The 26,826-nt window shown below is 38.3% G+C and overlaps 1 protein-coding gene across 1 annotated transcript in view; it reads right to left on the reverse strand.

Moving 5' to 3' along the window:
• The window catches only part of Hcrtr2 (hypocretin receptor 2), a 99,471-nt gene extending 72,919 nt beyond the window's left edge, over positions 1–26,552 (reverse strand). The window contains exon 1 of the mRNA XM_006973736.4: positions 26,236–26,552. Within this exon, the coding sequence (XP_006973798.1) occupies positions 26,236–26,458 (223 nt within the window). The 5' untranslated portion in view covers positions 26,459–26,552. The remainder of the gene's footprint in view (positions 1–26,235) is intronic.
• Between the last annotated feature and the right edge of the window lie 274 nt (positions 26,553–26,826).

Raw genomic sequence — 26,826 nt, forward strand, 5'->3', positions numbered from 1 at the left:
TGTCATACAAGAGAAACACGAACTCTTTTCTCTTGTGTGATTTTAAATAGGTAAACTTGCAAATAGCCTGCATTGTCAGCAGTGTCCACAGACATTATAAAGGTGAACAAATAGGAGAAAGGTGCCTGCTAAAGTCAAACAAACACCGTAGTGGGGGTGAGGAAATGGTTTTCCTTGTTATTGGTATGATATGACGAATTGTAGGTAGCAGAATTATGGCTTGTGTGAAGCTTTCTCTCGCCTCACCTGTCATTCACTTCCTTGATGCCCACTCTCTGGCATCAATATTATATTTTCATCCATTTAATTCACACACACACACACACACACACACACACACACACACACACACACACACACACACTTGTATGTCTCAGCTCTGTATATATACATCCTGCTGTGTTTTACTCTAATTATTACATCCCCTTCTTCCCTATGATGCTGCTAACTCCTCAAGGTCAATGATGATATATTGTCTATAGTAGATGCTTCTAATATCAAGCAGAGTCTAAATAATAGGCTCTCCTTAGTGGTTTTGTGAAGGATGAATGACTATTTTAACATTATTGAGATTTACTTTATACACACTCGACAGAGACACACCACCAGTTAGATCTGTCTCAGCAGAGCATCAGGATGCAAGCTGTGAGATGAAATATTTTTTATTGATAACATGATTATCCCAAGTTTCCAAAGGAAATCAGTTCTTGTGACCTTGCTTTTGTTATTCAAAAGCTCCTAGCAATTTTCTTCAGTTCTCAGATCTGAACACAGATCATCTTTTCTTGTACTCATGATGAGTGTTGCAGTTTTAATTATCATGCTGATGAAGAAAATGGCCATTAAAAGTATAATATACGTTCAGCTCTTGTACTATATTTGGATCTGTGGATGGATATAAGACATTTAGAGATAGTCTACAGAAAAGAAAGCCAATCATATTTGGCAATGGAGACATTTAAATAATTTAGCATCCATACTTATCAATACTAAAATTAAGCACAAAGCAATGAATTGTGTTCTAAGGAGCATAAACTTGTGCTGAAAATAACCTTCATAGGAAAAGCCAAGAAAAGCTTAAAACATTGTTATCATCATCATCATCATCACCATCATCATCATCATCATCACCATCATTGTGGAAGTGAAATGGGAGCTTCAAACTTTAGTACTTTTAAAAACTTGTCATTTAAAAATACTATCATTATGACTGAAAGGGAGAAGAAGACCTACATGCATGTCCAGGACATGACCAGGCACCAAGGAGAAAGCACAGGCCTGACTTTGCAGCGCCAGACAGTCAGACACTATTATGGTGAACAAATGAATGGTGTGATATGGGAGAGAGAGTGTGAGACAGAGTGGTTCATGTCCTGTGGACAGTTCAGATCTGAAGAAGTGAAAGTGGTGAGGAGCAGGCTGAGGTAGGCGGTTTGCTTGGCACCAGGGATCATGGTGATGTCTGGGTCTGGGTTGCTGCCAGGATGCATGTCTGGGCCGGTGGCCCTACTGCAGCTGTGGTCTGTGTTGATGCCCAAGGCTCCTGATACCACCAAAAGCCAAGAGGATAGGGCTACACAGAGTTGTCCCTCTCCCTCACTGGCTGCAACACTAGGGAGAACTGGCCCTGCCCCTCCCTGGCTACAGCACTCAGGAGAGCGGGTCTTATACATTGCCTTGGCGGTACCACAGAGCTGACCCTATTCGAGAGCGCATGGGCCAGCTGGCCTTGACGGTGTGAGAATGGGAGAATGGGTTCTGTCCTCCTCGTCTGCCTTGTGGTGTTGTTGGTGAGGGAAAGTTGTCCTCCCCTCTTCCCCCTTCGACCCCATGTGGCAAGCAGGGTTGCTGACCCAACCCCTCACTAGCTGCAGTACTCAGGAGAATGGACCCTGCACCTCGCCTGGGTAGCACAGTGGTGCTAACCCTGTTGACGGAGGCAAAGGTGAGCCAATGGGGGCTGTGAACATGGGAGATCCAGTCCTGCACTTCATCTACCATATGGTGGCATGGGCAAGGGAGAGATGCCCCTGTCACCTGTTGCAGGTGGGAAAGATGGTCCTGGGGTCATGAGAGTGGACGAGCTGTCCCTGTCCCTCAACAGTTGCAGAACTAGGACACTGCACCTGTTCTGGGCCGCACAGTAGAGCTGGCCCGAGTAGTGTTGATAAGGGTGAAGGAGCTCTGATGGCATAAAAGGAGAACTGGTCCACTCCTTGCTCCTTGCTTCATAGGGTGAACCAGCCTGGACAATGCAGGAGAACCCCCCCCCCCGGTGGTGAGGACAGGGGAGACCTGGTGGGCCGACCAACCCTGCAGTTATCCAGGGCCAGAACCAGGGTTATGAGTTGGCTCACCCAACATCCACCTCGTCTAGATCTGCTTGAGCATGTGAAGGGGCCATTCCTGCAGACCCAAAGCTGCAGGATATCTACAACACAGGGCAACAACGGTAGGATATCCAAGAGAAGTCCTAGTGAGGTCCCAGTGTCAGTGGTGCAGCAGAAGCCAGAGGCCTTGAACCAGACCAATGACTCTTCAATGAACACTTGCAAGTAAAGATGTGAGGAATCAAGGGTTTACTGTGTGACCCACTGTGTCACACTACAGCTTCCACGATGAGAATTTTCCTTTTTTTCCTCTTTTTATTATTTTCTCTTAAATTGTATTATTATTATTATTATTATTTATTATTATTTTCTGGTGGGAAGAGGTTACAGAAGCAGAGGGCTGCTACTAAGGGACAGGGAGATAAATGAGATCAAGATGCATGATGTGACAGACACAAGAATAAGTAAAAAGAAAGTTTAAAAAACTATTAATTGCACTCTCATTTCCTTAAAGTGTATGAGAAACACAGAAACATATATATATGCATATATATATATATGCAATATATAGGAATATTTGATGTGTTAAAATCTGAATGAATTTACTTAGTTTAAAACAAAATAATTCTCTAACTTAACTGTAACTGCTATAACTCCAGGCTTGTATATCTTGCTCCATATTTCTCAAAGACATACCTTTTGGAAGAATGTTAGCAAGCTATGAAAAATTGAAGAAAAAGATTGGATTAGATAGAGCTTGCCAGGATCTTGTTCCTTCCTTTATAATATAAAAAAATTAAAGATCTTTGGGTGAAAATTTCATTTTTAAAATATTTGTGCGGACAGATCCATATACAAGTTTTTATTTCTCATCTTAAGTTATTCTTTCAGTGTTTTCACATTTTAAATTTTTTGCTGAGAAATTTTAATGCTTTCCAAATTTCCTGTAATTCTAATATATGACAAACGACTCCTGAAATTCATGACTTAATAAATCAGAGCCACTACAAATGACCCAGAGCTTGGCTTCCATACAGCTTTGATGGTGACACCCCTTTAATTTTCATATCATCACTTCAGTTCTTTCTGTGACTTAACTGATTAACTGCATTTGCTTTGCAAAAGCAGTTATGTGTGTGTGTAGAATTTGTTTAACGGTTCAAAGGACACAATACAATGAAGTGACTTCATTTTCATCTTGCAAAGCTGACTTGTTATGCAGAAAATACTGAAAGATCTTTTTTTTATTACTAATTCTATTTTGCAATGAAATTCACTTAGCATCTCGGACTTGAAACATCTCTTCTGGTGTAATGTTGTGTTGTCTATGACATAAGAGAGCATGCTAATATCCACAGTTATAGCTACACATTAGTTGTGATATAAGAATATTACTTCAGAATTAGTATCAAGAAAATTTTTAGAGCTCGGATACCTTTAAATTCTTTTATCTCCTCCATCTTTTTCTATGGGCCCTTTTGTTATATTTCCTTGCTTTCTAGCTTAATCCATTTCAAAACAGATCTCCAATTCTTCCGTTGGTAACTATTGGCATAATCAACTTTCATTTTATGTGAAACCATTTTTCTTTCTAGACATCTGCCATCTAACTCCTGTAGATATATCTTTACTATTTCTTATGGCAAGAATTTTCATATTCCAAGGCCCTAGACAAAATGTAAATTTCTAAGTCTAAGTCTCCAGCCCTTGGAATTATGATTCAAGAGTTGAAGTACAGGCCTTGAAATTAGATTTCTGATGTGCATTTAGCTTTGGGTTTCTGGATGTTTTTAAAGTACATGGTTCAAGATTATTCTTTTCAAGTCTTGAGTAAATATAAAAGGAAGAGAAGAAGGCTGTTTAGAAGAATCATCTGTGCACAGGGAGTTTGGATGGAAGAAAATGAAAATTAAAAAAGCTATCATTGAGAAATAAAAGAATGAACTGCACAAAGCAGAATGAGACCAGTTAGGAATTTCTCCATAATGAAACCAGCCTGCACCCCAGCCACACCAAGCTGCTAATACTGAGCTAGACTCCATCAAGAAGCTGTGGTGAAGGACTCCAAACACTAGTCACTGTGAGTGCAAGAGAGGGAGTTTGCATCACTGAAAAGCCAATCAGAGACCTAATTCAAGGAGCATGCCAAAAGAGGAAAGTGAAACACAGGCACCAGGACAGAGGCCATGGAGTTTGAGGTTGAAAAAAAAAAAAAAAAAGACCACTGCCATTACCCAGTGAAGAAAGACATTGGAACTCCAGAAAGAGCATGGCAGAATGGGGAATGAGGGGAAGCTTCTTGACAAGAGCAAAGGCCCCCAAGCTGAATGTCTGGAGACAGCAGCAGGAGTGTGGTAAGAGTCTCAAGTGGAGAGATTCTCAGCATCTCCTCCCTAACCGCAGAAAATAACTAATCTTTCTTTATATAAATCACAAACATACCAAGAAAGAAATCATACCAACAATACTTTTCACAATTGCCTCAAAATATCTGAAGATAATTCTAATCAAGCAAGTGAAAGACTTGTATAATGAAAACTTTAATAAGTGAGGGAAGAAATTGAAGAAACAGAAAAACTGCCCATGTTCATGGATTGGTGGGATTAACATTGTGAAAATAACCATCTTACCAAAAGCAATATACAGATTCAGTGCACTCCTTAAAGTTACAACATAGTTCTTCACAGAAATTGAAAAATACTTTTAAACTTCATTTGGAAACACATACACACAAACCCAAGACAGATAAAAATAATCTTTAATGATAAAAGAACTCCTGGGGTATCACCACCTCATATTTCAAGTTGTACTACATAGCTATGTCAATTAAACAAAAACAGCATGGTATTTTCATGAAGCAGGCACACTGAGTAATAGAATAGAACTGAAATCCCAGACATAATTCTACACACTTATGAACACCTAATTTTTGACAAAGAAACCAACAAAATAAAACAAAAGAACACAGTAGATAAACAACATCTTCAACCAATAGTCATGGTCAAAATAGATGACTACATGTAGAAGAATAAAATACATCTGTGTCTATCACCTTACCCAAAACTCAATCCCAAATGGATCAAGGACCTCAACATAAGACCTGACAGAAGAGAAAGAGGAGAATAGGTTTGAATTCATTGTCACTGGAAAAGCCTTTCTGAACAGGTCCCTGCAAGTTCACGCATTAAAACCAATGATTAATATTTGGGACTTCATGAAGCCAAAAAGCTTCTGTACAGCAAAGGACACCATCATTCAAGCAAAGGGGCAGCCTATAACATGGTAAAAAGTCTTTACCAATGGTACACCTGTTTGAGGGTTAGTATCTGGAATATAGAAAGGATTTAAAAAAACTGAGCATCAAGAAAACAAATTAAACACAATTACAAATAGGTTATAGAAGTAAACAATTCTTAAATAATGAAGCACAAATAGTTGAGAAATACTTTAAGAAGTTCAACATTCTTTTTTTTTTTTTTTTTTTTTTTTTGGTTTTTCGAGACAGGGTTTCTCTGTATAGCTTTGCGCCTTTCCTGGAACTCACTTGGTAGCCCAGGCTGGCCTCGAACTCACAGAGATCCGCCTGGCTCTGCCTCCCGAGTGCTGGGATTAAAGGCGTGCGCCACCACCGCCCGGCGAAGTTCAACATTCTTAACCATCAGGGAAGGGAAAGTTAAAATTACTTTGAGATTTCATCTTACCCAAGTCAGAATGGTCAAGATCAATAAAACAAATGAGAGTAGTGTATGCCGGTGAGGTTTTAGGGAAGGGGGACACTTATTCATTGCTGGTTGGGATGCAAACTGGTATGCCTACTATGGAAATCAATGTGGAGGTTTCTCACAAAGCTGAAGACTGATGTACCACAAGATACTGCTATGCTATTCTTTGGCACATACTCTACAACCTACTACAAAGATACATGCTCATCCATGTCCATTGCTACTCTATCCATAATAGCCAGAACTTGGGAGCAGCTTAGATGTTCATCATTTGATGAATAGATACTAAAAATGTGGTACATTTACACAGGATAATACTATTTAGTTGTTAAGAAAAATGAAATATGCAGGTAAGTGGATGGAGCTAGAAACAATCATACTAAGTACTCTAGATCCAGAAAGACAAATATAAGAAAAAAATATGTTTTCTCTTATATGTGGATGCTAGCTTTGAAGGTTTATATATGTGTATTTCATTCAAAACATTCACAGAGGTTAGGTAGCAAATAAGTGACAGAATAAGAGGGATGTTCCAATGAAGAGGAAATAAAATATGGTGTTATAAAAGAATAAAAGATAAATTATAATAGGAAGATTATAATTTGGGAGGAGGTGGGAGGGCAGGGTAGAGGAAAGGATATGGAGAGGGACAACTAGTGCTAAGACCTTTTGGAAAACTATTACTGTAGAAGATTGCCAAAATAAATACACATATAAATGGACTTTAAATATAGTTACCATATAGTGGGAAAGACAATACAGTAACCAGACATTGTATGCTACCAAATAAAGTCCCCAGTATTGAAAATTGGGTGTATCTTTTTTTGAGTCATTGACCAAAGGAATCCCATAGATTCCACCAAACATTACAAGTTATTGCTAATGATATTGGTTATCCTCCACAGCCTGACTCTGGTAAGACCCTGTTTCTGAAGACATGCGTGCATCTGTCATCAAACATCGAGAAATTGAGCTTGTGTTCAACCAGAAGCTTCATCCCTGCTGTCTAGCATTCATAGTGCTGCAAGGTGCTGTATGCACTACCAGCGAAGAAAAATAAACATAAATCTTACCCATCTATGAATCCCATTAGATACAATAGCATAGGGCAACAGTGACACAAACAGGACAGGAGTAATCACCCACTTTTACTAGTGTGTAGTCTAAGTCCTGCTTTGTGAGATGGGATCTACTCCCTACACTGTTAATTAGGCCAAGAACCGGAGACTAGATAGTAATGAGCCCTAGTGGATAACTACAATTATTCTGCTGAATCAGTGGTTCTCAACCTTCCTAATGCTGCAACCCCTTTAAGACAGTTCCTTATGTTGTGGTGACCTCCAATCATAAAATTATTTTGTTTATACTTCATAACTATGACTTTGTGACTGTTATGAATTATAATGTAAATATCTGATATGCAGGATATCTGATATTTGACCCCCAGAGGGGTCACAACCCATAGGTTGAGAACTGCTGTGCTAAATGAACATAGCAATAAAACAATTACTAATGGAATATTGCTATACCCATAGGTCAGTGTATCTCTGAACCCTTATCAGAGAAGTTTCCCATTGCAGTAGGTGGTAATTAACACAGCAAATCAAAATTGGGCAATGCAGAAAGTGAGATACTTTGGAGCATGAGATATTTGTATCATACTTCTCCATTCAAAACTCAGTAATTTATGTAGAAGAGGAGGCAGACAGATTGTAAAAGCCAGGGGTGAAGAGGTAACTCAAAGGAAACAGTGCTTTCCAGACCAAAAAAAATGAGCAGATGAACATACAAATCACAGAGACTCTTGTAGCATGCATAAGACATGCACAAGTTTAAAGCTGACAAAATCCTAGCCTGGAGAAGAGAAGTAGATGGATTGTCTCATCCCTAATAAAGATGGTCTTTGCAATTGATAAGTGCTTGGGAAGGAAAAATAAGTTTTCTGATGTGACACACAGTGTAGTAACTACACTCCAGGTAAGGCAGCATGCTCAGGAATAGTTGTCCAACACAAAATTGACTCCACAGTTTCTGTTCTCATTTTTTACTTTGAGAGTGAAGTAATATGGAGTTGGGTGAATATGGAAGGGGAATCTGGGATGAGTTAGTGGAAGAGAAAGAAGATCACCAAAAATATCTTGTGCAAAAAATTTAAAACAAAAACAGACCAAAAAAAATCCAACTCTCTATTGTCTGAGGAAATGCATGTAAGTAAGAAAGGGATCCCCAAACTGGAAATCAAAGGTCAGAAATGGCAAACAAGTTGGCAACTTTAATCTCCTATTGTGAGAAAGTAGACTTCCACCCAAAAACTGATCAGAAGACACAGAGGGGACCATTACCTATTGATAAAAGAAAAAAATCATAAAGAAGCTATAACTATTATAAACATTCATAAAACAAATGATAAAAGAATAATGGATCACACAGATCCTGACACAAAAGTAGAAGAATTCAAATTTCTCTGTCATACCCAAATGCTCCTTATAAAACCAAAGTCAGCGAAGAACCCTAAAAGGTGATTTTTAGCCTAGGTCAGCTGTATTTAGTATGTATATACAAAATCTTCTACTTCACAGACTGGGAATGAATATTCTTCTCCATGCCACATGAGTCTTCTCTAAAATTGAATGTCTTAGAGGCTACAAAGCAAGTCTTGACAAATACCAAAAATGAATTGAAATAGTTATAAAAATCTGTTAGATCATTATGGAATAAAACTGGAAATCATCAGTAAGAGTAATCTCAGAAACTAAACAGATGCTTAAAATACTTGGAGATTGAACAATATACTTATGAATTAAGAGTGTGTCATTGAAGGAAGCAGAAGGGAATTTTTTTTTAATGATTGGAACCTAATGAAAATGATAGAGGAAATTCCAAAGCTTCTGGAATATAACCAAAGCAGGACTAATGTGAATTTTATAGATATAAGCCTTCCCAGAAAAAAATTCAGAAGCATCTGAACAACTTAATGATGTACCCCAAGTTTCTAGAAAATCAAGAAGGGCTCAGCAGGTAAGAGCACTTGTCATCAAGCATGACTACCTGAGATTAATTCCATATGGTAGGTCCACCATATGGTAGAAGGAAACAATCAACTCACACAAGTTGTCTTCTGACTTCCATATGGGCACTGTGACACCCATGTGCCCACACATATACACAAATACAAATATACACACTAAATAAATAAAATAGAATAAAAAACAGAAGAAGCCAAATTCAAACCCAGTAGACAGCAGAAATAGTAAATAATATTATGACAAAAGATAAAGAAATGAACACTAAAAGAACAAAATATAGACTTGATCAAAGACTTGATACCTTGAAAAGGTTAACAAGATTGATAAAATCCTTGTTAAATAAACCAAAGAAAAATGGGAGGAGCAAAAGCAATACATTGAGGATAAAGAGGATTCATTGCAATAGACTTCAGTGAAATCCAAATCATTAGGGAATACTCTGATAACTTATATTTCAGAAAGCTGGAAAATCTATAATAGACTAATAATTTATAAATGTGCATAGTCAAAAGTTACATGCCAGAAGTTACAGATCAATTTTTGTGATGAACAAAGTTACAAAAATTCTAAGCCTAGTGGTGGTAGCCCATGCCTTTAATCCCAGCACTTGGGAGGCAGAGGCAGGCAGATCTCTGTGAGTTCAAGGCCAGCCTGGGCTACAGAGTGAGTTCCAGGAAAGGTTCCAAAGCTACACAGAGATAGTGTTTCTCTCTTTAGTCCTTGCTATCCTAGAACTCATTTGTAGACTAGGTTCCCCTCGAATTCAGAGATCCACCTGCCTTTGCCTCCCAAGTGCTGGGATTAAAGGCATGCACCACCACTGTCTGGCAAGATACAAAAATTCTAAATTGTATATTTGCAAATAGTATTGAAGAGTACACCAAGGAGATCATACATCATAACCAAGTTATTTTCACCTCAGGGATACAAATAATTTCAACATGTGAAAGTCAGTAAATGTAATACAGCATTATCAATAGATGAGGACAGAAATTAAGTAACCATCTCAATAGATACAGAAAAAAGATATGGACAACATTCAATATGCTCTCTTGATAAAATGTTCTGGTGTATCTAGGAAGATATGGAATATGCAATAACATAATGCAGGACATATATCATAAACCTGTAGCCTAAATTATACTATGTAGAGAAATTGTATTTTCTCTAAAATCTGGGATGAGACAAGAATACCCTACTCTACTCACTTTTACTCAGTCTAATGCTCAAAGTGTTAGCTACAGCAAAAGGTAATAAAATATGAAAGAGACAAAAATAAGAAAGTAAGAAGTAAAGCTACTGGTATTTGTAATGACATGATTCTATACTAAAGAAGACCCTACAAATTCCACTAAAATGTTCTTAGATCTGATAACCACTTTCAGTAACCACCACCTAAAAATCAGTAATACACTTAAGAAAAATTTCATTCATAGTAGTATTTAAAAAAATACTTGGAAATAACCCTATCCAAAGATGTGAAAGATCTATACAATAAAACACTTTGAGACACTGAAAAAATAAAGCAAAGCAGATGGTAACTGGTAGAAAGACATTTTTTTTTCTCCTAGGTCGAAAGGATTAATATCATGGAAATTGCTATACTACAAAAGTAATCTACGGATTCAATACAATTCATTCGAAATTCAAATGGCTTCACAGAACTAAAAACCAATTTTTAAAACTCATGTATGAACACAAGAGACCATATATTGCAAAAGCAATTCTCAATAGAAAGAACATTGCTGGAGATGTAACCGACCTCAAACTATATAGTAGACCCATAGTGACAAAGAAAGCATGGGATCAGTAAATAAATAGACATGTAGACCAATGGAATACAATAGAGGATCCAACAGTAGTTCAAGGCACCTAAGGCCATCAGATTTTTACAAACGTGTAAATAATATACACTTGAAAAAAATAGGTCATTAAAAACGGTGCTGTTAAAATTAGAGAGCCACTTGCAAAAGAGTTCAATTAGATATATTTTTTTCTCACTCTACACAATAATCAATTCAAAGTAGATCAAAGATGTTAATTTAACACCTGAAATTGCTAAAGGAAAACTTACTAGGAAAGCACATCAAGATATAGGAACAGGGAAAATTTTTCTGAATAGAAATAATATAAGAAACTCCTCAAGAGTTAACAAATGGGATTCAATTTAATTTAAAAGCTCCTGCACAGCAAAGGAAAATACCACCAGAGTGAAAAGACAGCAGACAGAATGGGGAGAAAATATTTGTCACATGTATTCCAGAAAGAGGGTAGATATATAAAGAACCACAAAAATGAAACTTACCAAACCCTGCCAACCAATAAATGGGTCAATGACCTGAACATACAGCTCTTAATAGAAGATACATAAGGTGCCAATATTTTTTAAAAGCATTCAACATCCTTAGCTATGAGAAAATGCCAAGTATTACTACTTTAAGAGTCTATTTCATCCTAGTCAGAATTCCTATCACCAAGAAAACAACCCTTAGTGAGAATGTGAATTAAGAGGAACCCTTATTTACTGCTGATGGGAGGGTAAACTGATACAGTCACTATAGTAATCAGTGGTGATGTTTCTCAAATATATATATATCCTAGTTGTGCTACTCCTGGGCATATACTCAATGGATCCTATATTGTATCAAAGATACTTATACTTCTATTTTTTATTGTTCTCTATTTGTAATAGCAAGAAACTACTATCAATAGAAGAAAGAACAATAAAAATGTGGTATGAATACACGACAGAGTTTTATTCAACTTTATATGAACAAATATCTGGCAAAAAATAAATGGAACTGGAAAATATTATACTAAATGTATTTGGGTGAGTGAGAGTAGTTATAGGTCATGAAGTCAGAAAGAAACTTGCCTTCGTTACTTTTCCTGTTGCTGTTAAAATATCCTGACAAAAGTGACATGTGAGAGAAAATGTTACTTGGCTCTTGGTTCTGGGTTACACTTCATCATGGTGGGGAAGACAAACAACAGAAGTTTGGGGGAGCTGATCATGTTTCATTCACATCCAAGAGCAGAGCAACCTGGATTAACGTATGCATGCTAGTGCTCACCTTGCCTTCTCCATTTTATGCAGTCTAGGATTCCGACATAGGAAATGATCCTGCCCACAGTAATTAAGGTGGGTCTTCCCACATAATTAAAGTATCAATCAATTCCTCATAGACTTTCTTAGAGGCTAATCTTCATCTAGATAATCCCTCACAGGTGTGCCCTGGAGGTGTTGAGTGATAATTGCTGCTAACCATCACGGGCATATGGAGGGGGTGGTGAAGGAAGGAGTAGGGAAGGGTAATAGAACACCTGTGAAGTGAAAGTGTAAAGGGAAATTTTGGGGGTAAAAATATATAAGCAGGAGGAGGAGCTGAAGGAAAATGGAGAAGAGAAGTGATTATGGTAGAGAACCAACCAAAACAAAGTGGGAATAGTATAGCACATTCAAAATGAAAATAGAGTTGGGGGAAGTTGAGATTGTAGGGTTTAAACAGGGAGGGTCAGGGGATAGAAGAAAGGAAGGGGATGAATATGAGAGGTAACTAAAACCTAAAGATGGAAGAAACAGTTAGAAAGAAATCATGTCTTTAATTATAAATCACTTTTTAACTGAATATAGGTATCCTGCATGGGTAGATAATGCTAATTTCAGAAGCCATAGATGATCAAATGAAAATTCCAGTGTAAGGTATAAGTTACCTCTGTATGAGTTGGTGGTCAGGTATGCTATATAAACCTCCAAACAGCATAGACTTTTGACTTTGGTCTTGGTTGCTCACCTGAACTAGATGATAAGACCCTACTGGTAAAGACACCACAAAGTTTTGTCATAAGCAATAGGGAAATCAAGCTAGAACTGATCTGGAAGCTTCATACCTGTTAGCTGGCTCTTGTACTGCTGGGATCATTATGTGAGATTATTAGCTGAGTGAGAAAAGTCATGAACAACATTTTTCATCAGTACATCTAGAGCGTTACAGGATGGATCTACCAGGCAAATTGGACCCATTAGGACAACAGTGGTATGACTGTTATAGATTTAACCAACCACTTCCTGCTTGGTTTGGAGACCTGCTCCTTCAGATAGAATTCATGCCTGCTACAGGAAATCCAAATATTCATGACTGGGGAGGTCATAGACACTAGGGATAACTTACTACTGTTATCCTGTAAAATGGACATGTATTATACTGTCTTCTAAATATTTACATTTACAGGCTTAGATAAGTGTTGTTCTCAGCCTTGATTAGAGAAGCTTCATTTTGCAACAGTGTTTGTAAATGTGGACTCTCAGCTGTTCAATGAGCTGAGAATAAGTCACTGTTGAGTATTCAGCTCTAAATGGTAGACAAATGTCACCCTTCCAGGGATCAGTGAATGTCACAGAAGAGGAAGCAGAAAGAATGTAAGAACCAGATGATTAGAAGGAAGGGTGTGAAGCCCTGTCTTCTTGGTATGGCAGATGCTGTGATTATTAACTCACAGAAGTTGCGGTTCTCTCAACACTTAGTCCATGGATAGTGGAAGGGATTGTGGGATCATATCTATCTCTGGAGAACTATTGGCTGTTGATGGATACTGAGAGGAATGTCATTGTCTTCAGTGGGTAGTCATTGGTGAGTCCCATGCTCCAGGGATAGATTCACACACATGCCCCTATGACAGACAACTTTGCTTCACCTAAGTGGGTCACAAAACCAAACCAAAATGATAAGGAAGAAAGAAGTGGACTTGTAGGAAGGAGGGGATAGAGAGTATTAGAAGACATAAGAGAATATAGGTGGTGCATGTAATCAGGATGCATTGAAAACATGCAAGAAATTGTTGAGGAGTATTTGTTACTGAAAAACAAGAAAGAAAATCACAAGAATCCTATTACTTTCTTTTGCTAATTAAAGAAAAACTAAAAAAATAAGTAAACATTTATCTGCTCTATGTATTTTTACAATCAGCTTATGTAAGAGTCAAATATATATGTGTGAAATAAAATATATGCTCTGTACAACCAACAGTAAAAGAAAATAGAGTTCAAATGTACTGTTCACGTGGGAAGTGGAACTCGTTTGAAGCTGGATGATACCACGTCGGCATTCTTATAGCAATAGTGACTCCAACTCTTGTTGCCAAGTTTCTTCTTCTTCTATCCACCATACCTTTTTTTTTTCTTCACAGATTTTTCATTTACTTAATGAAAAGACAGAGTAAGACAGCACCACACTCTCTTTGGCAAAAACCTTCTATTAAATATCAGGTGCTTTTTTATTTTTTTTTAACTCCTTTACTTCCTCATATCTGATGAGCTGCCAACTTCCAGCTCTATAATATCTTTTGTATTTGGTTCATTTTATTTCTATTCATCTGCTATGTGGACTTTACCCTAATAATCACTGTCCTGAAGAATCCTGTGCAGGTTTCCCAGTTTCAGGTCTCTCATATCTTCATTGTTACCATGTCTCAAATTGATCTTCCTCCCAAACACTCTCACATGTGACAACAGTCATTTACAAACAACTCCAGGGAAGTTTTAAAATGGCAATGTCCTCTTGATGGCTTTTTCCTTTGATGAGTAAGTAGTGTCCTTCCCTATCTCTTATGATTAGTTTTGCTTTGAAGTCTATTTTGTCAGATATCAAAATGGCAGGATTTTTGTTCTTTCAGTCTACAATTAGCCAATGCTACAGACAAGAAACACAAAATAAAGACCCACAAAACCATAAAGGAAGCAATTCAAAGAATCTAAAGAAGTATTATGCTAAATTTATCAGAAAGCATATGAAAACCAAGGTTTTATTGGGATTTCTGAATCACTTTTTGGCAAGATTTATGTACAATTATTATGTATTTTCAAGCTATGGTACATTTACTACTTTACCAGCTTTAATGGAATGTTTTTGTACTCTTAGAATTTTTCAAAATTCTACTCACACCTCAACAAATCGAACATCATATATTTCCTTTTCAGTGAAGGCTCTGACCCCAAGTCAGACCTGCTATATACTCTGACTTTACATTTCCCTCTTCAATATCTGCCATACTACAGTCTATTATTTATAGCTTAGACTCAAACATACAATTAGAAAATCCTTGTAGGTAAGGATCATGTCTTATTAACTTTTCTATTTCCTCTACAAAATGTAATAAAAGAGATTGCATGCTGTGGGTGTTCAATAAATATTTGCTGAATGAAATAAGAAAAGGAAATAGTTCTAAATTGAATAATCCTAGAAAATCACCATGTTGCTGCAAGACGTATTTTTCTGTTTGCCTCTCACTTCTACACGAAACTTAGTCTTCTATAAAGCTCTGCTGCTTTTGGTTCTACATGGGTGATGATATGCTCTTGTAACTTGAAACCAATAATCTTTAGGGGGTTTGATTGTTGCTAATGACACTCGGTACTTAAAGTCATTGTAAGAAGTCCTTTCACCAAGAGGGAAAATAGCATCTCTGGCTTACCCCTTCTTTTATCTGTCCCTCTTTATCCTCTGTAGCACCAATGAAGAGATAGTTATAGATCACTGAGCTCATGCTGATTATGGAATTAATGACCCTTTTAGTTGATACTAAACAGTTTGATTGTTCCTTAAAGTCCACGGATACTTTCAACTTGTATAGACTTAACATATGCATATCAAGAATAAAAATGGAGAACAGAATGAAGAAGTACTGTTTAGGAAGGAGAAACTACTCAGAAAACGAACACAGCAGTGCCTCTCTAACACTGAATGTTGCCACCTAGGGAAGGGGCAATAATAGCTCTGTCATACTTGTGACTGCAGGACTACATTGGACTATTATAAACACTCTGTTGAAGAATTATATAATGAGGGCAATATAATAGCCCCCCAATCTAATTTTATAAATTGTATTATAGTTCACTGACTGGTAACAATAAACATTGTTGAGAAGGCTGCCCTGATTGATACCTGCTAGACTTAGTGACATTATCCTTCTTGGGACAAAACTGCACCTTCTTGGGACAAAATTGCATAATTTTATTGAAATTTCTGGAAATTAAGAGCCAGAGTCAGTCGGAACATTATTTTTGTTTCTCTTATTGTCATTAAATTAATTTTTTGGAACTAACCTGCAATTATCAACATTGGTCTTATACTTCACCAGAAGTATGATTTTTTTCCTTTTCTTTTTTCTTTCTTTTGCTCTTTCTCTATTTTAGTGAAGCCAGAGCTTGGAATTAGAGCCCTGGACATTTGAGCTGAGTGCTCTGTGACTGATTTACTTCTTTAGTTTCTCTCTCTCTCTCTCCTCTCTCTCTCTCTCTCTCTCTCTCTCTCTCTCTCTCTCTCTCTCTCTCTCCTCCCTCCCTCCCTCCCTCCCTCCCTCCCTCCCTCCCTCCCTCCCCCCCCCCTCTCTCTCCCAACTTTCTGCACAGAAAACGTTCACAATTAGTATGATTTAATTGTGACAAGGTACATAATGAAGAGTCCCCAAAGTTAAGCCTCTGTTGGCATGCCTGAAACCCCTTGTACCCAGGTAAGGATGTTCTTGCCTCACAGGATGTCAGAGTCACGGTGACATTCGGTTTCAGCTCTCATCATGCATTTGGAACACGGAACTCAAGTGTATCTGTAGACTCATAAAGGCAACCAGGGATTATTTTGAAACAAAGATAGTTAAAGTGAAGGTTTGGTACCTTATGTAGCCTCAGATATTGCAGAAATATAGAATATTATTTAAGAAGATCTTGGTGTACTTTCCATTAAAAAAAAAAAAAAACCAAACCTAAACTCTTTCAGTTAAAAGTTTCCTAGAGGAGTCAGATAGTTTCCTATTATAAGTCCCTGAGCAATGCTGAAGGACTTGTACTGCTAGGGAGAGATATCTTAAATGGTACCTATCAATTATTGCTTTAGTAATTATAATGTAAATCTTTTGATATGTGTGTTTCCTTAAAACACAGAACAAAAGTAGGACTGAGAGGCTTTTTAATGATATAATTTATACTCTGTCACTTGTGGGGACCCAAGTTCAGTCCCAGCAACAAAAACAAATAAATAAATGCAACATATGCATTTCTCTTTTCTATGTTCTTTAAAAATTTTTTAATTCTTTGAATTTCATACATTTTTTTTTTTAAATCACATTCACTCCTCTCCTCAACTCCTTCCAGGTCCACTGCCCATTCTGTAATGACCCCACTTTGTGTCCTCAGATTTCTTCTTAATAAACCCATGAAGTCCAATTAGCACTGCTTATATACTCTTGGGTGTGAGAGTGTGTATTTGAATGAGGTCAACTTTTCGGAGCCTATACTTTTAAAGAAAACTGCTGAACTCTTTCCCTATAGCTATAAATTACCAATAGCTCGTTAGCCAGGAGTGGGACTTCATAACCAAAACACTCAACTGGATAAGATTGCTCATTTTTATCCTCCAGTGGCAGGCATTATCCCTGCCATCATTATGAAAACTATTCAGTAGGGATAAATCCTCCAGGTCAGGAGCAGCTTGCTTTCTCCATGTTCCATGACTCAAGTGTGTGATGTTTCACTGGTAATAATTAAAAATACCTTTTTGAGTTTGGGGAATTTAACACACTGAGAATCTAGAGATGAATATTACAATTGTATAACAACATCGTATTTATTTATTTTTGGGTACATGTTGATGTGCATTTGTGTATGGCTGGGACTTGCCACCATGTGCATATGGAGGTCCTAACACAACTTGTGGGAGTCAGTTCTTTCTTACCACGTGGGGTCCAGAGTCTGAACTCAGGTCACTGGGCTTGGGAATAGATGCTTTTACCCACAGAGCCATCATACCTACCTGGGATACTACAGTTTTAATCATTGCCGTGTTTTCATTATGAGCCAAGAAAAACAAAGGTGTTTAAACTAGTCTTGCTTTCAGAAATTTTAAAGTATACAACATTGCCAATCTAGAGAGAAACCTTCACCCTTGGATCTTAGGCATGATGCACAGGCTGTTCTTGGTCCAAGCCTCATCACAACCCAGACTTCTCTCCTGTCTCCCCTTACCTGTGCTAACTCAGGAGTTATCAGTTGTTACCAGTCTCTTTGCAGTCCCTGTATTTCACATCTCTTTGATTTTACGTTGTTTTCTCTGACTAGAACTTCCTTATTCCATTTTCTTTACCTAGGTAACTTGAATTTACTCACAATAACTCAGGTTAGTTGTCTTCTTTTCCTGTATCGCTACCTAACCATGCAAAGATGCTTACCAGTCTTCTCAGATGTTTCGATTTCTTTCTGTGCACCTCCATCAGAGCTCTTGGCACATTCTATTGAAACAGTTTGTATGTCTGTCTCTTCAACCGGGGTGCATGCCCCTCAGATTTCTTCTTTGTACCCTTAGTCCTAGTACAGTCGTTGGCATAAACCTCTCAATATTTTCAGCTGACTCTATTGTTATGCCACTGAGTACTGAATTTCTCTCACTTCCCTTATTCTGACCTTATGCAAATTAAAACACCATTTAGTAACATACCTTTTCTGTGACAGAGATATACATCTCCCAGCCTCCTTTGCAATTAGATGGATACAATGTGATGTTATTAAGATGAAGCTCAATTATTATGGACATGTTTGTCAAATCATACTTTGGTTAAATAATCTGGTTGTTGTTTTTTCAAATTACTCCTAGGTCACTCTTGTCATACCATGGAAACCAGGATATGCATATCAACTTACCTGAAAACCTAATTGCTTACAATAACCAAAGTATATTCTGAATCCCAGAGGGGCCAAATATTGGTATGGAACTTGGATGGACAACTCTGCTTCTGAGTCTGCCATTAAGTTTCAGTCAATTGGGGCTGGAGAGATGGTTCAGTGATTAAGAGCACTAGTTGCTCTTCCAGAGGACTTGGGTTCAATTCGTTGTTAACAGCCTTCATTTTCTCTTTATGGATGGAGAGTTTAATCCCATCTCTGGTAGGGTTGCTTCAGAAGAAAATACTTAAGAGCAAGAAAGAAAATATGCATTCTAGCTAAAGTTTCTAATCTTTTAAAATGTAATTTTGGAAGCAGCATACTCTTTCATCTTTTGGATTCTGTTGTCATCCAGACCCAAACAATGATGATGTGAATTTATAGGAGACAAGGTATGAACACCAGGAAGCAGGCATGTTAAATGCTGCTTTGGTAGCTGGTTACCTCAGATGCCAGGTGTTGAGATGGCACACAAACAGTGGATACATGGACCATAAGACTTTCTTACTGCATTATTTGCTAACTTATCCAGACACAGGGCTGAAGAAATGGCTCCATGATTAAGATTATATACTGCTCTTGCAGAGGACTGGAATTTAGTTCCTGGCATCACATGACACTTCTCAAAAACCTGTTACTTCAGCCCCAGAGGATTTAACATCACTTTCTGGCTCTGAGGGCACCTGCCCATACATTGTGATGCACATTAACCCACAAAGGCACACACACATAAATAGTTTCAAAAATCTAAAAAAGAAATAATAAACTTATGTGGTACCAAAAATTAGGGTTTATTGGCTATTATGGCAGGAACTTGATATTCAGACCAATCAAAGTTGTAAGTGGTTTAAATGAAAACAGCCTATGTATAGGCTCGTATATTTGAATGCTTGGTATGCAGTTGGTGGAACTGTTTAGGAAGGATTACAAGTTGCTGCCTTGTTGGTGGAGGTGTGTTACTGGGGTGGAGTTTGAGGTTTCTTTTCCTCAGGATATTCTCTATTAATGCTCTTACTCTGCCTCATGCTTGTAGATCAGGATATAAGCTCTGAGCTACTGCCCCAGTACCATGCCTGCCTGTGTCCTGCCATGTTTCTCACCATGATGGTCATGGACTCACTTTCTGAAACTGTAAGCCCCAGATAAACTCTTTCTTTTTAAGCTGTCTTGGTTATGGTATTTTGCCTTGGCAATAAAAAAGTAACTGAGACCAAAATCTTCATGTTAATCTGCCTACAGAAAAAGACTGATGACTGGAAGGGCTTTGGTCTTTCAAGGACTTACAGCTATTTCTTACTTCAAAGCAAGACATTGAAATCGTTGTCTTATTTTGACAAGTTATTGAGTTTGATTAGATGTGATTGTGTTCCCACAGTACTGACCAATTCAGGAATCAAAGCTGGCTTAGCACAAGACTGGGAAAAGGTCATCTGTGCTCCCGATCTTGCTCCCTGGAATGATAGGAAATGGACAGTTTTTCTCACTCTGAGAAAACAGGTACAGGATATTTCTGTGTGCCATGCTTTTCTTTCATAGTGACTTCTAAGTACTTGAATCTTTTAAATTAAATACAACATACCTCAGAAAGGTGCTCTGATGAGTAATGAACACCAAAGTATAGCAAGATTTTCTAAGAATAAATACTCTCTGTAAATATTAAACATGGTTTTTGGGCATTTACTATTGAAAGCAAATTTATTAGCAAAGACTCAATCACAGTGATATCTAAATGAGAATAAGGAACAAAGCAGACACTTAATTTGAGGAGCTAGATTTTTATGAGGTAATAGAACTAATGATAGGAATGTAATGCAAACTAAAATATCTATCAAATTTGCATGGTCAAATTAATAACAACTAAGAGCTGTTTAATAAAGTATTAATATTTTAAATGCATGAGTGTTTGAAAACAAAGAAAAAGAATAAGGGTCTCTGGATTACATCAGGTTTTAAGTGTTTTTTTTTTTCTTACGTTATGTCTAACAATAATACTTTCAATAACATAAATTCCTTAACCATAATTATCTAACATTTTCCCCCCAGTGAGTCAGCTCACCAGAACAGGCAAAAGCATTTTTGGCAGTACCTATTTTACCTTGAAACTTTGTCTTGTAATGTAACCCTATCCTGACCTTGATTGGCTTATCAAATGAGCTCATCCTCTGAGCTGAAGAAGTGTAGTCTATCAGAGAAACAGTGTGACAACATGCCAGGACAGTACTGCATGCTCTCTAGAGGGCACCGGGGCATTGCCTGCTCCCTTCCTTCACCTGTGCTTCTCCCGTCAAGCCTAGATGATAAAGAGGACATGTGAAGTATTAGAACATGGAGCATCGGTTCTGACAAATCCATATTTGAGATTTAGGGATGCCACTTTCTGTGTAACTGAACTTTCAGATGGGTTAAAACTGCAGGTTTTTTCTCATTTGTTAAACAGTTATTGATTTCTGCATTTTAATTAGATTGTGTGGTGGCATCGAAGCATATGTGAATGGAGCCTAGCACATGGGGCTTGACTCATAGTAGTCCATAAATGGTCTTCATTTTTCTTTGAGAAAAGGAATGGGAGATAAACACACCAATCATCCATGTCGCATGTTCCTAACTGATCCACCCCAGTGAGTCATTACTGATCTAGCAGAGCAAAGAACTCTGGAATGCTGAATCAAGCAACAGAGGGCACTGCACTCTCTCATTAGACAAAGAGCATCAGTGGTGGGTGGTTTTGAATGTGAAGAGCCCAGTGAGAACTCAGGGAGCTTGAGCACTAGCATGGGAAAACTGCAAGCATAACTAAGGTGCTGGATGATGAAAATTCCTCAACTACATTAGTTATGATCTCCTACTAAAATCAGGGGGGAAAAAATCAACATTGTGTTTAATTTTTAGGTTCAGCACCCTTATAGATTTCTTATTTATTTATTATTCTTTGGCTTTCTCTTGCTACTTTTAATTTTCAGGTAAGTTGATGTGCATATTTAAAAGTTTCCATGGTAGGACAAGAGTGACCTAGGAAAAACAATATCCTGATTTTTTGACTGAAATATAATGTGACAAACATGCTCATGATTATTGGGTCTAATCTAAGAACATCACATTGTATCAACCTAACTTTAAGAAGGCTGGGAATAGAGTTATAGCTTAGCCAGTACCACTTCTTGGATATAAAATTAATTCTAGAAAGCAACTACATTACAGATATGCCTACCATCTCATGAACAGAATTTTCCTTAACTCATATTGGTTAAATCCTTAAGTGACAATGTGGTTTAACCTTGTTGAATCAACATATAGTAAGTAATTATTTAGAACATTATTGCTAGAACAATTTACTGACAGCAACTACAATAAACAAATAAACAAACAAATAAGACATAGTGTAAGCAAGTATAATCTGTGAGAAAAAATTTTGGCTCATGCCTTTAATCCCAGCACTAGGGAGGCAGAGGCAGGCGGATCTCTGAGTTCAAGGTCAGTCTGGTCTACAAAATGAGTTCCAGGACAGCATAGACTAAACAGAGAAATCCTATCTTGAAAAACAAAAAAATAAATTAATTAAATTTAAAAAAATAAGGACTTGCATGGAGAGACAGAAAGGCAATGCTAAGCATACAATACCAGAAGGATGGGTATATGGATCTGACAGGAAAGGGAGAGTAATGTGGCCAACTCCATTTTACTCATTTCTTTTAGAAAACCACTCTATTGAGGAATGGGGTGAGGGCAGAGGCCTGAAAGAGCTACATAGATTAAGTTAGGCTATGGCAGCAGAAAGTTACAAACTTCAACAGGGAACACTTCACTAGTGGAAGTAAAGGAACAGCAAAAACAAACAAACAAACAAACAAATAAAATGACATTAATCCGTATTTACTATTTCAAGAAAAATATGTTGGCATGCTCTTCTTTATATCAAGGGAAAGTATTATATATTATTTGTGATATGATTTTTAAAAAGCAGCTATTATCAACTTCAGTTTGTAATTAGAATAGGGAAGAGTTAGAGAGTTCAGAACTTAATTGTGGACACACAAATTGCAAGAACATGACTAGATGAATGTCCATTGTTTGCATGGTTTCTTTTTCTGAGGTCATGATAGGGAAGTTTGGAATTTCCCAGGTGAAACAATATCATTGAGCACGGAGAAAGAGAGGCAGAGAAATGAATATTTTCCTGGCCATTTAACATTTGAGTGAATAGAAACATCTTTCCCTCCAATTTCTTCTCAAGGAATAAGGGCTAAAGATTACATCTAACTTATTTATTTTAGTGTTCCAAAGTATTTTCCTTCTTACACACATCAATTTTATAAATAAAATATTGCTCAAAATATATCAGTTAAATAAGTAGGTGAGTGGACTTGGATATAAGATATAGAACCTTACCACCTACTGCTTCCTAGGACTTCAAGTTCCATAATTAGACATGCATATGACTTTCTGCTGGAACACAAACACTCATCAACTCCCATTTACAGTAATTGTACCTTTTTGTGAGTGACTTTGTCATTTGTTTCCAGGAAACTGCTTTCTATCTCTGCAAGGAGCATCCTTATAATGAAGTAGGGACATAATGATGGTGAGAGATTGTCAGTAGGAAAAAAAAAAGAGGCTGAGTGATCAAGACTTTGCTATTATGCTTAGACAATATTCTACTGCATCAGTTTACAAAAGGACATTGTCAGAAAAAGGACTTCTAGCTAATGGCATTGCATATGCAATTCAACAAGGTTGATATTTTCCAAGCAACCAGTTACATGAAAGTGCACATGTTATGTGGACCTGAGGGTCAGTAATTACATCTGCTGCCTGTACTGTGTTGTGTCTGCTTCATACTCATAGCATCCCTTTATCTTACATGAGTAGTGTCACTTCTCCTGATACCCTAAGTAGATCTATTTGTACCATGAAGCAGAAAGGTAATTCTTGTTCTAATCCATCTTGCAGATTTGACAGTGACATCAAAGATCAAGAAGTCTGTAAGTAATGACGGCGCTCATTTGTTTAAATGTCAAACCCAAACCTCACCAACTTTCAGGGAACATGTCAGTAAAACATGAACTTCAGTTCACCCAGAGAAGATTTCAGTGTTATTCAGATGTAATTCAGTCCTGAGGGAAATAACTGTCAGTATCTAGAAACTAGAGTTCCTTGGGTAAATCTTTCTTTTAAGCTGAATGGAACTGGGTGTTTAAAGACTTGAGGCTGTGGACAGTTGACATTATGAAGTAGCCTCAGTGTAGACATATTACTCTTCCCCCAACCATAGTTTCTTGAAACTATGTAATCAGGCCATGAAGGCTGTATCACAGAGCCTTTGCAAAGCAAACTGAATACATCAAAGAAGAGCACATTTATCACAAAGACTAAGCCTGAAATAAAATTGGGGAAGAAAAAATGGTGTTTGTTTATAGCTTTCCCTGCTTTATTTTTATTTTTATTTATTTATTTTTTTTTACTTTTCTTGAAGTTAAGAGCAGTAATATTCCCAGGGATTTCTTGTGAAGTGAATGGTAGTGGTACTTTACTGGCAGTGTACATGGAACCAGAGGAGAAAAGGAAGTCCATCCAATAGGCTTTTTGCAGACAACCCAGAACAGAGAATCTATTCTCTACATGCTTTCTAGCTCTAGAGTAGAATTACAATTGAGAATTCTGGATGTGAGGTCAGAACAAATGGGGCTGAATCTGAATTATGTCCTCTGATAAGCCATCATTGCTCTATCTTCCAGTGTGGTTTATTTTAAGATTTAGGCAATAGAGTCTATGTCAAGTGGTCTTGCAAAGGTAGATACTCGATGCATGTTCAGTTTGATCATTCACTTAGCAATAAGTATGGGCCACATGCAGTAATTGCTGCTCTGCTCATAGTACTCTGTTTATAGCCGTGACTCTGAAGATGACAAGATGGGAAACAGGAACAGATACAACCATTAAAATCTTATCCTTATAACAAGAGGCTGAATCACATCTACTCACACATCCATTCACGTTCATTGTAGACTAAGAAGATTGTCTTTATTTTTAATCTTAAAAAAAAAGCAAAAGAGCAAAAATATCCTAAAATAATAAAGAGCAAGCTAAAGTTCTCAGAGATTTCTTGTCTCATGACTAACACTCTCTCTAAAGAGCCCCTCTCGGTCACATCACATACTGTCAGCTTATCTACTGTGAACTGGAAGAGATGGTAAAGCCAGGGTAGCATTGAGAGCCTGGTGAGTTCTGTCCTTCATTGCAGCTACAACCTTTTTTTTTTTTTTTTTACTTCCCAGTTCCCAGCCCATTTCGCGTCCCTCACCCGTCCCTCACCCCCGCCCCCACTCCCGTGTGGACTGGGGAGATTGCACCGCCTCCTGGCTGTCTGCCTCCTGCTCCTGTCATTTTCAACAGACTTCCTCCACACTGCCCTCTGCATTTGAAAAGCCTCCTGGTCTCCATTCATCAAGGTACATACTCCTTCCATTCACAATTTAAGTCGTAGCTCCCTCCCTGAAGGAAGCTCGTTTTCTTGAAAGAGATCCCCCCATCCTGTCCTAATGAATCCACCAAGCCCCCATAGCTTTCTTACTCCTCCCTCACTTTATCCATCAGAAATTGTGGTTGGGAGCGCAGTAATGAGCGAGCAAGGAAACCTGTGTTTTCACAGACCAAGACAGACTCTGACATTAAGCTTAGTTTTATTGTAAGAAAAAAGCACCAGTTGGTACAAATATTTTCTGAAACTGATAACAACCACTCACTTGGGGGAAATATGTATTGGTTGAAAGGATGGATGGATAGATGGATGGACGGATGGATGGATGAAAGAATGAATGAACGAATGAATGAATGAATGCATGCATGCATGCGTGCATGCTTGAATGGGTGGTGAGGACTAGCTCCGGAGCACTTTTCTTGCTCCTCCTTCCTCCTAAGGCTCCAGGCAAGGTTTCTGTTTAATTCCGCTTCTGTGATTGAGCGCACTCCTGCCTGCCTGCCTCTACCTCCACTCTGCCCCTTCATTACCACTTCTTGACCCGAGCCTAAGCCTCCTTGCTAAAGGGCATGGTACCGAGCTCGCGAAGGCCTAATGACTTCACCAGTTTTTCCTGATGCAAGCCCTCCACAACAAACCCACCCAGCCTGCACAAAAGCATTACAGATTCCCCTACACTCAGCAAATCCACCTGGAGGTCCTTGTCCCTCTCCTTGGGCTTATAATCTAGGTTCTCAAACAGAAACAGTTTCCCTCTTTTCTCTGCAGACAAACATGATAATCATTCTAGAGCTCGTTCCTAGTTTGTAAAATCAGAAAACTTAACAACAACCCCAAAATTATTAGAAACCTCACCCAAGAGCAGCGACCTCTTTGTTTGCACCCCGGGAGAAGGGAGGGGTCTCCCAGCCTTGCAGTCTGGGCGGAGGGGAGGTGACAGCCTTTCTGGAGGGTTGCCCGTGACCAGACTCACCCAGGACGTTCCCGATGAGAGCCACAACGAACACGATAATATACCCTGCGATCAGGACCCACTCATATTCTTTCGGGTGTAGGTATTCCCTCCACAGGTACCGCAGGAATTCCTCGTCGTCATAGTCCGTGGGGTTTAAAAACGGCTCTTGAGTTTCATTCAGCTCCGAAGCAGATGACCAGTTGCGACGAGAGAGGGAATCCTCCAATTTAGTGCTGGACATCACGGACTGGTCCTGTTGGGCTCAGTGCTGCAAGCTTGTCTCTGCCTGCCCCATGAGCACCGGGGATCCGCGGTGGGAAAGGCTGCGCCGCCGCGACTAGGGGCTCCGGAGCCGGGAATGACGTGAAAAGTTCCTGAGCCAATGCCTCCGGAGTCCTGCGCCTGGCAACTTCGGCGGCCGCTTCAGTGTCTTTGCAGGGGATTTGCACCAGGAGAAGCTGCTGAGGAGCTAGGGAAAGGGAAGGGGGAAGGCTGCAGCAATGACTGGGAGCAGAGATTTACCTTGACCTCAGCTCCAGCTCAGTCACTCTTCATTCCAGCAGTGAGTCCTCAGCCCATAGCCTCCTCCAGGGCTGAGGGGCAGACAGA

This window comes from Peromyscus maniculatus, chromosome 7 (assembly GCF_049852395.1).
Source record: "Peromyscus maniculatus bairdii isolate BWxNUB_F1_BW_parent chromosome 7, HU_Pman_BW_mat_3.1, whole genome shotgun sequence".
NCBI classification, from domain to species: Eukaryota; Metazoa; Chordata; class Mammalia; order Rodentia; family Cricetidae; genus Peromyscus; species Peromyscus maniculatus.